Source organism: Poecilia mexicana, unplaced genomic scaffold (genome assembly GCF_051168715.1).
Source record: "Poecilia mexicana isolate PSO_F unplaced genomic scaffold, ASM5116871v1 scaffold_21, whole genome shotgun sequence".
In the NCBI taxonomy this organism is placed as follows: domain Eukaryota; kingdom Metazoa; phylum Chordata; class Actinopteri; order Cyprinodontiformes; family Poeciliidae; genus Poecilia; species Poecilia mexicana.
Window position 1 is genome coordinate 17,443,204 of NW_028263390.1, and position 13,864 is coordinate 17,457,067.

The following is a 13,864-nucleotide window of genomic DNA, read 5'->3' on the forward strand; positions in this document are numbered from 1 at the left end:
AAACACTTTCACCGCAGCTTTGTAGCCTTAAACGTCAAATTTCTCTCACTAACTTCTGGCTGCTGACGCGCTCTCTGCTGTTCGTTTTGGTTTTGGATCTTGTCAAATTTGTTGTCGCCTCTTTTAAAAACTTGTTACAACTGGAAGACTGCACAGTCTCATCTGCCGGTTCCGACAAAAATAATTTTGCCTCCTAAAGTGCTGCCAGTTTGCAGAGACGCTGTTCAAACATTTATACAAGAGCTAGCCCTCTGATGTCTGGGAAATCAGAGACAGCACCCCCTCTATCTGAGTCCCACTCGGTGTCTGGCACCTGCTGCTGTCAATTTCATGAATATACCTCTTCTAAACCTCTTGATTATTATTACGGTTTAAACCCATCGTCATGCATATTTTGGTGCAAACCTTACTAGATGCTCTTGCTGCCATTTTGGCTACGTGCTGCGAATTTTCTATAGAATTAAATTAGGCCGTGTTGACTGAATCAGTAAATCATATTAGCACTTCTTGAGTAATGCATACTAATTTATTCATGGAACCAACCAACGGTTTTCCTGCTTGGTGCTTTTTCATGTGGTGCAAATGCTCTTTTCTTATCTGGGTCAGATGAGTTGGTCGGCTACAGCTTCCCTCTCCCCTGAGAAGCAAGACTTCATAACTATTAATTTGGCTGCAACCCATGCAGGTACGACTGCAAAGTGGTGTGGTGGTGTTACGGCTGCAGTCTGTGCCGCATAAGCAAAGACATGTTATGTTTTATCTCCTTTTTATGTGGCTCTGTTTAATGTTGCTTCAGTCTTGCGAGTAAAATGGCTCCATCAGCTTCCCTTAATGGCAGCCAAAGCCTCGCAGCTTGGCGGTAGGTAATGATGGCATTATCATCGATCCCCACAAAGTAAGTTGAGAGCGATCAATGCTTCACTGTGTGTTCTCCATGCAAACTGGAGTCAGATTAGGCTGTCTGCAGCAGAGGGACAACTTTCTGCAGATTAGAGAGCTGCTACTGAAGAGATTGAAATTTGGACTTATCTATGCACGTTGCTCCGTTTCCCAGAAGGCAGCCACAGGCAGTGCTTTAAGGCAACATGTTTTTGGTTCCAGATTAGGCCTGGCGGCCACATCTGCTAACATCTGTGTGCCATGAGGCCTCTAATTCTGGCAGTCATGCACTAATTAATCAGGCTGTTGTGATAGTTGCAGTTCAGGGACGTCGCTGTGCAGCAAGACGGAGGCCAGTGTTCAAACTGTCATCCATTCTGTGAATTTGTATTTCATATGCAACCTCCTTAACGCCAGAGAGAAATTGTTGCATCAGCAAACCGTCCTACATTAAGTGCAGCGGTAACTATTCTAAATAATAAAGCATTACTTGACCTGTAGGCTGTTTATCCTAAAATGAATTGTGCATTTGTGCATTTTGTTCTCATTTAAAAGGTTAATGCATTAATTAGCTCATATATTCCAAACTCGTGAATGGGCGTTCTTTCATAGTCCTCCCAAGGTTGAAGTTATATTTGTTGTTTCATTCTTTTTCTTTCACTGAGTTTTATAATAATTGCTTTTGACATGTTTCTCTGTGACCCGCCAGTACTTTTATGTCTTAACTCTGTGTTGACGGCTAAATGACAACTGCTAAGTCAGCAGTCTTTGACGCAACTGTGGTTAAAACACTTCTGTACTGAACAATCTTTTTTTATGCGGCCTGTGAAATATAAATGTAAGACACACTAAGATCTCCATAGTTTTAAGACATCACTAAATATATGACTTTGTGTGTGATCTATCTACGACTTTCACTTTTTGAAGCTAATGAAATTCAGTAAATAGACTGAGCAGTTTTCTAAAGTGCAAGTGTAGCATTAGCATGTTTACACTGTTGTGATGGGACTTATTGGGCTTGTTTCGACACCCCGAGATGTGCCAAAGTAGGTCCAAGGAGAAAACGGAAACATGCATTAGTTGTAATCTGAGATGTATGACTTGTGAGCAGCAGGCAGAGGTTTATTTGACTCAGAAATGATGTCTGAAATGAAAAATGTCTGTTCTAAAGACGATTTCGGTCTCTGGCCTGATCTACGACGGCTCAGATGTAGCAGTAGCTCAGAGACGACTCTCTTATCAAAAGGTGATTATGTCAGTGAGGATAAACGCCTCCTACATTCCTCTGGTCTTTGTGTTGCTCTGAACTGCTTTATGCAACTTGCTCGGTGTGTTTTGGGTTTGTAAAGTGCTTGATAAGAACTGTTTGGCTCTTGGCCTATCAGGTGACGTCTACAAGGCTTTTGATGTAGCTGTAGCTCGAGGAGCACATCTCTCGCTGCTCTTAGAAACCGACAGAAAACTTGTTATACATATTTTTTGTGTGCTTTTTGTGTGTTCCTTTTTTTGTCCCAATACTGAGATATCAGTTTAACACTATTCATCAGATGGCGCAGCTGTTTATCTTCTGTATGCCTGAGCCTTTCCCAGTCCTGAGGCAATCATCGCTCTCTAGCATGGACTCTTATCAAGGGTGCTCGATAATTTGAGTCTACGTTGAGGTCAGGATGCAGGAGGAGGGCTTTAATGAGATTTGCTGAAGGTGCTTTTGATGTTAATTTCCTGGCTGGGTGTGTGTTACAAATGACGGCTCTCCAGAGTTTGGGCTCTGTGTGACATGGAAAAAAAGATTAAATTGAAAAGTTAATTGAAAACCAAAGATACCTTGTATTGTTCAGCTCACTGATATTTGTCTTCTGTGGGAGGCAATCATGCACAGGCTGAGCAGCTGAGCCTCTGGCTGGCTTTGCAAAGCTTTGACTATAAATCTCATACATATTGTTTCCCTACTTATTGTCTCTTTCACCTCAACTTGCCTTTTTACTTCACTTCCGACCACACGTCTCTAACAAAAATCTGGGTTTCACTTTGGAGTATGAAAGAGGCTAATTACATATGAATACCACATTTTGGGTTTTATTTGGTAGAATGTTTGAAAACCTCCTACACTTGTCATTCTACATAGAATTATGTGCCAATTTATGTGGACTCCTCACATACAAGTTCAAGTGCAAGGTATATGAAAGTTTTTTTTTACTACTCCTTATACCTTTATTCAAATTACTGAAGTTTTATGAAAAACTGTTAAATGGAGCTGTTCACTAATTACATCTGCTTTATGCTTTGTTCTTCTTTTTGGATCAAATCACCTAAACTTCCTGTGTTCATTAACAAATTAATCATTTTATGAAAAGACTGCGAGAAGTAACAGCTGCAGTAGCACCACAGCAAGAGGTCTGTGTTGTTCTGGATACTCTTGCACAGAGAAGAATGTATGAGATGTGTTGTGGTGTGTGAAGCCAGAATTGCTATATATTAGTTGATATAAATTTTAAGATTTGAATGAAACCACCATGGACATGATCTGTACTTAAGAGTTTGTTCTTGCCTCAGATGATATATGGCACTTATTGTTTGTTTCCTGCTTTTCTCTGTTTCAGGTTTCTATTTTAAGAAGATTAAAGAGATTTAAAAAGATCAACATCCTGTGGGTTTTCTGATGGGGGATCAGAAAATGAGCACATCTGAGCCGTCACATGATCATCATGTACTCCTGGCTTCATCTATCAAGGGACTATCCCTTTGCATATGCTGAACTGTTTGCTGGCAAACATTCAGAGGAATAGTTAAACCCCTCTCAACAGAAAATGGCATCAACTTTAGTGTGTAACAATACAGAGTACATTTTAGAGTACAGGTGAGGCTGAGCCACACCCCACATCGCCTACAGGACTCTGTGGAGGAACTCGGCAGCAGATGACCTTTAGAGAAGATTTAATGGTTTAGTTTCTGTCCCACCACCTTGCTGACAAGGTCGACCATGGCTGCTGCTCCTTATAGAAACAGTTCCTTGGTGGGGCGAGGAAAGGACTGACCGGTAAACGATGCAGCGTAACGGTGGCGGAGTGGGTGGCGGAGGCCAGACATGGGTGCTGCGCCGGGTACGTCTCACATGGCTCAGTTTCATGCTCTTCTTCATCTTGGTCTTCTTCCCGCTCATCGCCCATTACTACCTCACCACCATTGATGAAGCCGGCGGGCCCGACAAGCGCATCTTTGGGCCCCGGCCTGGCGGAGAGCTGTGCGAAGCCAAACACGTGCAGGACCTGTGCCGCATCCGCGAGTCTGTCAGTGAGGAGCTGCTGCAGCTGGAGGCCAAGAGGCAGGAACTCAACGGCGAGATCGCCAGGCTCAACCTCCGCATCGAGGCCTGCAAGCGCAGCATCGACAGCGCCAAGCAGGATCTGCTGCAGCTGAAAAACGTCATCAGCCAGACCGAGCATTCCTATAAAGAACTGATGGCCCAGAACCAGCCCAAGCTGTCTTTGCCTGTTCGACTGCTACCAGACAAAGAGGACCCAGGACTACCTCCACCAAAGTCTCCTCGTTCCTGTCGTCTGCGGTCTTGCTTCGACTATGCACGCTGTCCTCTTACATCTGGGTTTCCTGTTTATGTCTATGACACAAGTTCTTATGCTTGGGGGAATAATCTTGACCCACTGGTGAAACAGGCTTTTGCGGCATCCGTTAAAAGCAATATTTATGTAACTGATAACCCAAGTATCGCCTGTTTATATTTAGTTCTGGTGGGAGAGATACTAGAGTCCTCCCCTTTGCCGTCTCCTTCAGAATTGGAGAAGCAGCTGAAAGCTCTTCCTTACTGGAGGTCTGATGGACACAATCATGTTCTGGTGCATTTCTCCAGAAAGTCCATGACTCAGAACTTCTTGTATAACGTCAGCACAGGAAGGGCAGCGGTCGCCCAGTCCACCTTCCTGGAGCAGCAGTACCGTGAGGGATTCGACCTAGTTGTGTCCCCGTTGGTCCATGCGCTCTCAGAACCCAACTTTTTGGAGGTTCCGCCACAGGTTCCTGTAAAGAGGAAGTACCTTTTCACTTTCCAAGGTGAGAGGGTGGAGTCTCTAAGGAGCAGTCTCCAGGAGGCGCCCCCTCAATCGTTTGAGGAGGAACTGCAGGGAGATCCGCCCGCCGACTACGATGATCGGATAATTGGCACTTTAAAAGCAGTCCAGGACAGCCACCTGGATCAGGTACTGGTGGAGTTCACATGCAAGAACCCAAAGCCCAGTCTGCCGACAGAATGGGCTCTTTGTGGGGAGAGGGAGGACAGGCTGGAGGTGCTCAAGGCTTCTACATTCGCCCTGGTGATTGCTCCAGGGGATGGACAGCTGGTTGCCTCAGCAGGCTGCGGCATGAGGCTGTTTGAGGCCTTGGAGGTAGGGGCGATTCCTGTTATGTTAGGGGACCACTCTAGACTACCTTACCACCAATTTATCCGCTGGACTGAAGCCGCCATTATAGTACCCAAGCCCCGTGTCACAGAGCTCCACTTCCTGCTGCGCAGCCTATCGGACAACGACATGCTCGCCATGAGGCGGCAGGGTCGTTTTCTCTGGGAGACGTACTTCTCAACCTCTGAGAACGTTCTCAACACCATCCTCGCAAGCATACGAACCAGCATCCAGGTTCCCGCCGCTCCAATCAAGGACGAGCCCGCGCATGAGATTCCTCACAAAGCCGGGAAGCTGGCGGGAACGGACGCCAACCTGGCCGACAACGGGGACCTGGATCTGGGTCCCGTAGAGACGGAGCCTCCATATGCCTCTCCCTGCTTCCTCCGCAACTTCACATACACGGCAGCAGACACGTACAGATCATGGAACAGGGCCCCGGGGCCCTTCCATCTGTTTCCCCACACTCCTCTGGACCCAGTGTTGCCCTCGGAAGCCAAATTCCTTGGCTCTGGAACCGGTTTCAGGCCCATTGGTGGGGGCTCTGGGGGCTCCGGGAAGGAATTTCAGGCTGCTCTGGGAGGAAATGTCCCCCGAGAGCAGTTCACTGTGGTCATGCTGACATATGAAAGGGAGGAAGTGCTGATGAACTCTCTAGAGAGGCTAAATGGGCTGCCGTACCTTAACAAGGTAGTGGTGGTGTGGAATTCACCAAAGCCTCCTTCAGATGACCTCCTCTGGCCAGACATCGGTCTGCCTATTGTGGTAAGATTCATGTTCCCTGTTTGCTTCCTGGTAAAGATTTGCTAAAGCTCCTTGCTGGTCTGCTTCGCAAAATCAGTAGTAAACACCTCAACTATACTTTGCCGCTTATAAAACATTTAATGGTTAGTTTTTTCAATTTTTTTTTGCGCTATTTTGTTTTTTTAATCAGGATATAAACAAAAAAAACTTTATTCCACTTACACATAGCTTTAAGGGCATCACATAAGGCAAGTAATTATCCATTAACCTGTATCAGATTTCTTTATCATTTCTTTTCTAAAATAATACCAGCATTTGAATGGGTTTTAATTGGTATGGTGTCCATTGTGTTTACTATTGGAAGCACATGCAGATTTATTCTTGTGGCACGTGTGATGTCATTGACCCAAATACACACAAAGCAAAATTAGCAACATTAATAAACTGCCTGCTTCCTTGCTAATGTTTCTGAAATGCTCAGTATTAAAAATAACAGTTATTGCAGATTTGATCACTGTGAAATTTAATGTTTCTGTATATTGTAGGCAGATTTTTGCAATGTTTTTCATAAGTTTAAAGCCAATTAATAATTTGGCCTGGTTTAGCAAGACAAGTTACAGATCTCAAGACATCGTGCCCCGTTTTCCTGTGCAGTTATTTTCTTTTGGATGTCTTTTCAAACTGTTCTGGGTGGTGTTATGTAAAATACTCTCCGTGTTGCCTTACATAAATGCCCTTTTTTTGCCAACTCATGCCTGCAGGTTGTCCGCACAGAAAAGAACAGCCTCAACAACCGCTTTCTACCCTGGGACGTCGTGGAAACCGAGGCCATCCTCTCCATCGATGACGATGCTCATCTTCGGCACGACGAGATCATGTTTGGCTTCAGGTCAGGGGAGCTCTGAATAGTGTTTTCTCTGTTTTCTGCCTACAGGAAAGATTTCAAGCGCTAAGATTTAACAACTGAAACAAGAGCATGTGGAAGAGCCTTTGGAGTGGAAGTTTTTCTGTCTCCCTCATCAGTTAGAGAGAAATCTCGACCCACTGTGGTTCACGCCATGGCTTCAGTTCATTGATGTTTTCTAACGTTTGATTCTGCACAAGCCTCCCAAGGTTCCTCCACGGCATTATAATCAGGTTGAAATATTGACTTTGACTGGACCATTTCAGTACCTTGATTCTTCTGCTGTGGTTTTGCTCCTGTGTTTGGGATTTTCTTAAGTTTGAGTTGGTTTTAACCTTTCAGACACCAGGCGTCACATTTGATTGTAAAATACGTTTGGACAGAAAGAAGTTGGGGGTCGACTTGACTGTAAGATGGCCAGGTCCTGGTCAGTAGGTCTCAGCTGTGTGTTTTTACTTGTGGTGCACCGATTGCAGTTTTCTGCACTGATCTTTGAGTCCAGACCTGCCAATTCTGTTCTCATTCATTTTAAAACATTACTCATTTTCATTACTTTTTGATTATTATGTTAGATTTGTTACTTGGAGCCAAATCTACTTCTCAATCAGTTGTAGTTGCAACATTTAAGGGTTTTATCTCTGAGGAAAAAAGAAACATCCCAAAAATTCAAAACACCACTTTGAAGGAAACCACTGAATATGACACAATAAATAAAAAAAGACTGAAGTATGCATGTGTCTGTTGAATAGCTCAAAATGTGAAGTCTGTGTTTAGACCAAATAAAAGCTGTTTTTTCCTGCATGGTTCTCGCCCCTGCTCCCGTCTTGTTTGGGGCCGCTGTGGCAGCTTGTCCAGGCAGGCAGAAACCGGCCCTCTGACTGTTTGTCTATGTACTGGGTCATATGTGATGCATTTTCTCAAACTTCCCCCCAATGATTACTCAGGAATGTTTCCTGACCTCCTCTCCAGGGAGAGAGAGGTCCCCGTGCCATTGAGCGTCTTAGATTTTTAAAGTGGCTGCACATGAATGTATTAGAGAAGTTGATTTGCTTTTGGACATTCTGTGGATCTCCTTGGATGGGAGGAGTCCAGTTATCTCATCTCATAAACTGAAACACTGAACTCAGATTCAAGTGCGTTTGTTTCTGTTTTACTGATGCCGTGCAGATGTTACGTGTAAGAATACATGCAGAGCCTTGGAAAAGTATTCACACCCCATACATTTCAGCACAAAGTGATGCATAACTGTGTTGCGTTGAAAAGTCTGAGAAATGCGGAGTTCATGTGCAGTTATCCATCTTTACTCTGTTACCTCTAAATTCCAGTGCTTCAGATGTTACATATATGACAAATAATCCACTTTGTGTGGGTTTTAATCTTATAAAACCTGTATCTTAGCAAAGCTGGAGGGGAGATGGATGGAGCTAAATTAAAGGTAATGATTGTGGAAGAAACTCTTTTAGAGGCTGAAAAAGACTTCAGACTAGGACTTCATCTTCCTGAAGAACATCAACCCTGAAGATATAGTCAGCAATGAGCATAAATCTGGTAAATGTTCACCCATGTTCTGTCCAGTCTGAGCTTGAGCTCCTTTGTGAAGAGAAATGCATAAAGTTTGGTTTCTGGATATGCAAAGTTAAAATGTCAAAATATTTTGATGTTTAAATACAGTGAAAAGGTGGTTCGCTGCTTTATTGTCTGAGGCTGAATAAATACAAATGCATGACATACTTTTTGGACTTGAATTTGTAAAATGTTGAAAATAATTGTTTTTCCACCTCACAATTTTGAACATCTTTGTGTTTGTCACATAAAATCACAACACTTATGCTAAATTTGAAAAAGTCAGGGCACTACAATTCTTCCTTTGCTCCTTTGTCTTTGCAGGGGACCATGACATACATGAAGAGAGGCAAATCTGAGAAAGTTTGAACAACCTGAGTAAAGTTTCAGACTGTGTTGAATGACTCGTGTTGTTTGTTTTCTCCGTTTGGTGGCATCTCTCAGAGTGTGGCGTGAGGCCAGAGATCGCATCGTCGGTTTCCCAGGGAGGTATCATGCGTGGGACGTCAACCATCAGTCCTGGCTCTACAACTCCAACTACTCTTGTGAGCTCTCCATGGTCCTGACGGGAGCCGCTTTCTTCCATAAGGTCAGATAAAAAGAAGTCTTTAAAAAAAATAAAATCATACCCTGTAGAGTTTTATACAGCTATGTTGCTGACAGATTTCCCCTGTGTGTTTTTTGTCCTTGTAGTACTACGCCTACCTGTACTCTTACGTGATGCCCCAGGCCATCAGGGACATGGTGGACGAGTACATAAACTGCGAGGACATCGCCATGAACTTTCTGGTGTCTCACATAACCCGCAAACCACCGATCAAGGTCAGAAACGGCACGCTGCGTCCTCGCTTTTCAAGTTTCTGTTTCTCCCCCTGGGTTAAATGTATTTTTATTTTTCTCTATTTAGACTCTCCATTACTCAAACTGGCATATTCAATATTACCCGCATAAAAACCCCCCAAAAAGTTTAACTCAAAAACAAGCTCACGTCGGTGGGTCATGCTTGCTTTTCCTGTTCTGGGTTTTTATTGGAACGACGTTCATCGCTGCACAACATGTTTATGCCTGGGCAAATAATTACGGTAATCAAGCTGCTGGAGCCTTTGGTTTTAAAGTTATGCCTGATTTATCAGGGTGGGGATATTCAGCAGGGAATTAAGGCCGTCTTTGGTGGAGGGAGGGTGTTTTACGACGGTACTTCACCGAAGAGTAAACCCTTTGAATATTGAATTTGGAGCAAATCTGTCGTTCTTATGGCAGAGGGAATATATTTCCCTCCTTCTACACCCAATAGGACAAATAAGATTGGAAATTAAATTGCTTCTTTTTTATTGCACCGCTGGTGAGAAATTGGCAACATTCAAACCTGAATGTTTTGTGAGTTTTTTTTTTTTTTTTTCTTTCATAATTGAAATCTTAAATGGGCAGCATGTCTGCACAGCAGCAGATTTACCACAGTCATTTTTAAACGACGTGTCCTTATTTTTCAGGCAGCGGTAGACAGAAACAGGCTCCCCACCTCCCCTCTCAGCTGCAGACTAATGTTTTTCCGCTTCAATGCATTGTAAGACTTCAGCCGCTTGCTGCTTGATTAGCCAACATTTGTTCCTTCTGTCTGGAAGACGCGCCGTCTCAAGCGGACTTTGCAATTGCTCTAGAGAACCTCCTAGTAGAATGGACTTTAAATGGACCTTTGATGGCTTTGTGTGTTACAATGTTCTCACAACCGAGGCTGAAAAAAAGCTTTAATCCTATTTTTCTTTCTTCATCGGCATCGCTGATGCACCTAAATGAAACTTTAAGCAGCATCGACTCTGCAGCAACATTTCAAGAGTTTAGCATCATGTCGATAGCACTTCTAAATGAAATATTTAGTGTTGGATGGTTTGCAGAACAGAACAATGCTTTCCTTAAATGATTAATCTGGTATTAAGGACTGAACAAAGTGATGGCAATAGGATTTGTTGTAAACTTAGACAGACTGCTTCACAAACTGCAAAATACAACCAAACTGTCATCAGTTAAAGCTTTAAACTCCAAATAAAACTTTCTCTCACATTATACCATTAAGAGGACACACATTAAGATGATGTGTGATAATCTGTCTCTATAAGTTAGAGACCCAGTGCGTTATTTTCTTTTAAACATTTAACCCCTGTTAACAAATAAAATATCTTCTTATCATAACCCCACAAACATTTAAAGAAATGCATGCTCTTTTTTTCACTTTTGTGGGCACACACCAGTGGGCATCACAAGAGGTTTGACTGATAGACCGGCCGACCAGGTCATGTTGTTCCATTGACACTTTGCCCTATGTCTGTTAGGAGATGGAACCCAAATAATGGTAGGGCGGTAAAGTGGAGGGGCCAATGGTTCCCTGGCCCCTCCTGTTAACTGCTGATGACATCATTGTCAGAAGCAGTTGCCATGCTGCTGACAATGATGTCATCAGCATGACTTCAACTGATGTCTGTGTCATAAGGCCCTTGTGAGGATGACTTTATGATGTCATAGAGTCCATGACATAACCAACTGATCAGTTAATTCTCCGATCAGTCAACACAAATCAGTCAACAGGAGATACATTTGGAAGTTTTAGCTCGGCTCAATAAAAATGAATGACGAAAGCCAACAGAAGGAAATGGATGTGAAGCCTGAGGTTTCTTTTTGGACCAAAGTGAAGAAAACTTTTTCCAATAAAGTTCATCCTGGTCAGAGAAGCCCAGATTATAAGAAGAGACACTTTCTCAGTGAACTTCTGTGGAACGTGATTGAAAAGGCTGCAGATGGACCAACTCTGCACCTTGTCAGACAGATCTTTGTGGAACAACACGGCAAAATCTTGGTCTTGCTATTGAGAAAAACTGAAGAGTTAAATGTGGAAGTACTCTCGGAGGTGTCAGAAGAGCTTAGTGAAAGAATTTTCCAGAGTATTGCTAGGGATGCGTTCCACTTTGCCAGTGGACTGCATTTAATTGCACTACTCGATTACCCGGAAGGACACGAAGTAATTGTTGAAAAATTCAAACGGCACCTGGAGTATCCTGTCCCTCCGAAGAAAATGTTCAGGTCTACAAAAAGGATGATCAGAAGGACTTGTTTTCCAAATGAGGACTTGTACTCAGATAAAAACTGCCTGAGTGAAGATTTTAGTCAGGAAACCGTGGATCCTGAACAATTTTTAAGGGAAGCGAACAAGATGGGATTCAAACGTGGAACCAAACGCGAAAGGAGACTTATGGTGCAACAAATTCTTTGGAAATTAATTTATAAATCTAGTAATAGATCTAGCTACGCGGACTACAAAAGGAAGCACACTGAACCAGTCCAAAGAAAGCTTGCACCAAGAATCTGGAAGGCAGTAAAAGACATAGATTTTGTCTTTTTTGAGAACATGGAGAAAAAACTCTGCCACGATATCATTCAACTTCTCTGTGGCAATGACGATGTAGTGAGGGAATTTCTCTTCAAAATGATAAAAAGTGACAACCCTGTAGTTATCTACAAGGTTGTACAAGCCTTTCGCAGAACTCTAGCAAGACCAAGGAAAATCCATTTTCACCAAAACTTTCTTCAAAAGGCATGGAGGTGCATCAAACAGGCTGCCTGTTGTGGAGACAATTCGGATGTAGTAGTGAGGCAAGAACCCACTAAGAGTGGACTAAATGTTGTGCCTAGTCCGCGCTTAGATAGGCCTCTAAGCTTCATCTGCTCAGAGATCAGTACTGATTCGGAGGAGTCAGGGCCGGTCTCCGAGTCAGGAACGGTCTCCGAGTCTGGACAGACATCTGAGACAGAACCTGCCTCCGAGTCTTTACAGACATCTGAGACAGGACCCGCCTCCGAGTCTTTACAGACATCTGAGACGGGACCCGCCTCCGAGTCTTTACAGACATCTGAGACGGGACCCGCCTCCGAGTCTTTACAGACATCTGAGACAGGATCCGCCTCCGAGTCTTTACAGACATCTGAGAAGGGACCCGCCTCCGAGTCTTTACAGACATCTGAGACGGGACCCGCCTCCGAGTCTTTACAGACATCTGAGACAGGACCCGCCTCCGAGTCTTTACAGACATCTGAGAAGGGACCCGCCTCCGAGTCTTTACAGACATCTGAGAAGGGACCCGCCTCCGAGTCTTTACAGACATCTGAGAAGGGACCCGCCTCCGAGTCTTTACAGACATCTGAGACGGGACCCGCCTCCGAGTCTTTACAGACATCTGAGACGGGACCCGCCTCCGAGTCTTTACAGACATCTGAGAAGGGACCCGCATCCGAGTCTTTACAGACATCTGAGAAGGGACCCGCCTCCGAGTCTTTACAGACATCTGAGAAGGGACCCGCCTCCGAGTCTTTACAGACATCTGAGACGGGACCCGCCTCCGAGTCTTTACAGACATCTGAGACGGGACCCGCCTCCGAGTCTGGACAGACATCTGAGTCGGGACCCGCCTCCGAGTCTGGACAGACATCTGAGTCGGGACCCGTCTCCGAGTCTGGACAGACATCTGAGTCGGGACCCGTCTCCGAGTCTGGACAGACATCTGAGTCGGGACCCGTCTCCGAGTCTGGACAGACATCTGAGTCGGGACCCGTCTCCGAGTCTGGACAGACATCTGAGTCGGGACCCGTCTCCGAGTCTGGACAGACATCTGAGTCGGGACCCGTCTCCGAGTCTGGACAGACATCTGAGTCGGGACCCGTCTCCGAGTCTGGACAGACATCTGAGTCGGGACCCGTCTCCGAGTCTGGACAGACATCTGAGTCGGGACCCGTCTCCGAGTCTGGACAGACATCTGAGTCGGGACCCGTCTCCGAGACAGGACCTGCATCAGAGTCGGGACCCGTCTCCGAGTCTGGACAGACATCTGAGTCGGGACCCGTCTCCGAGACAGGACCTGCATCAGAGTCGGGACCCGTCTCCGAGTCTGGACAGACATCTGAGTCGGGACCCGTCTCCGAGACAGGACAGACATCTGAGTCGGGACCCGTCTCCGAGACAGGACCTGCATCAGAGTCTGGAGAGATCTCCGAGTCGGGGCCTGCTTGTGAGTCAGGACCTACCTCCGAGACAGGACCTGCATCAGAGTCTGGAGAGATCTCTGAGTGAGGACCTGTCTCCGAGTCAGGGCCTGCTTGTGAGTCAGGGCCTGCCTGCGAGACGGCGCCTGCCTGCGAGACGGCGCCTGCCTGCGAGACGGCGCCTGCCTGCGAGTCGGGGCCTGCCTGCGAGTCTGGGCCTGCCTGAGAGTCTGGACAGACATCTGAGTCGGGACCTGTCTCCGAGACGGGACCTGTCTCCGAGACGGGACCCGTCTCCGAGACGGGACCCGCCTCCGAGTCTTGACAGACCTTTGAG

General features: G+C 45.3%; 1 protein-coding gene across 1 annotated transcript in view; it reads left to right on the forward strand.

The window, feature by feature from the left end:
* Nucleotides 1–13,864, forward strand: part of extl3 (exostosin-like glycosyltransferase 3) — a 39,215-nt gene that overhangs the window by 17,235 nt on the left and 8,116 nt on the right. The window contains exons 2-5 of the mRNA XM_014978120.2: nt 3,480–6,056; nt 6,797–6,924; nt 8,947–9,091; nt 9,196–9,324. Coding sequence (XP_014833606.1) covers nt 3,924–6,056; nt 6,797–6,924; nt 8,947–9,091; nt 9,196–9,324 — 2,535 coding nt within the window. The 5' untranslated portion in view covers nt 3,480–3,923. The remainder of the gene's footprint in view (nt 1–3,479; nt 6,057–6,796; nt 6,925–8,946; nt 9,092–9,195; nt 9,325–13,864) is intronic.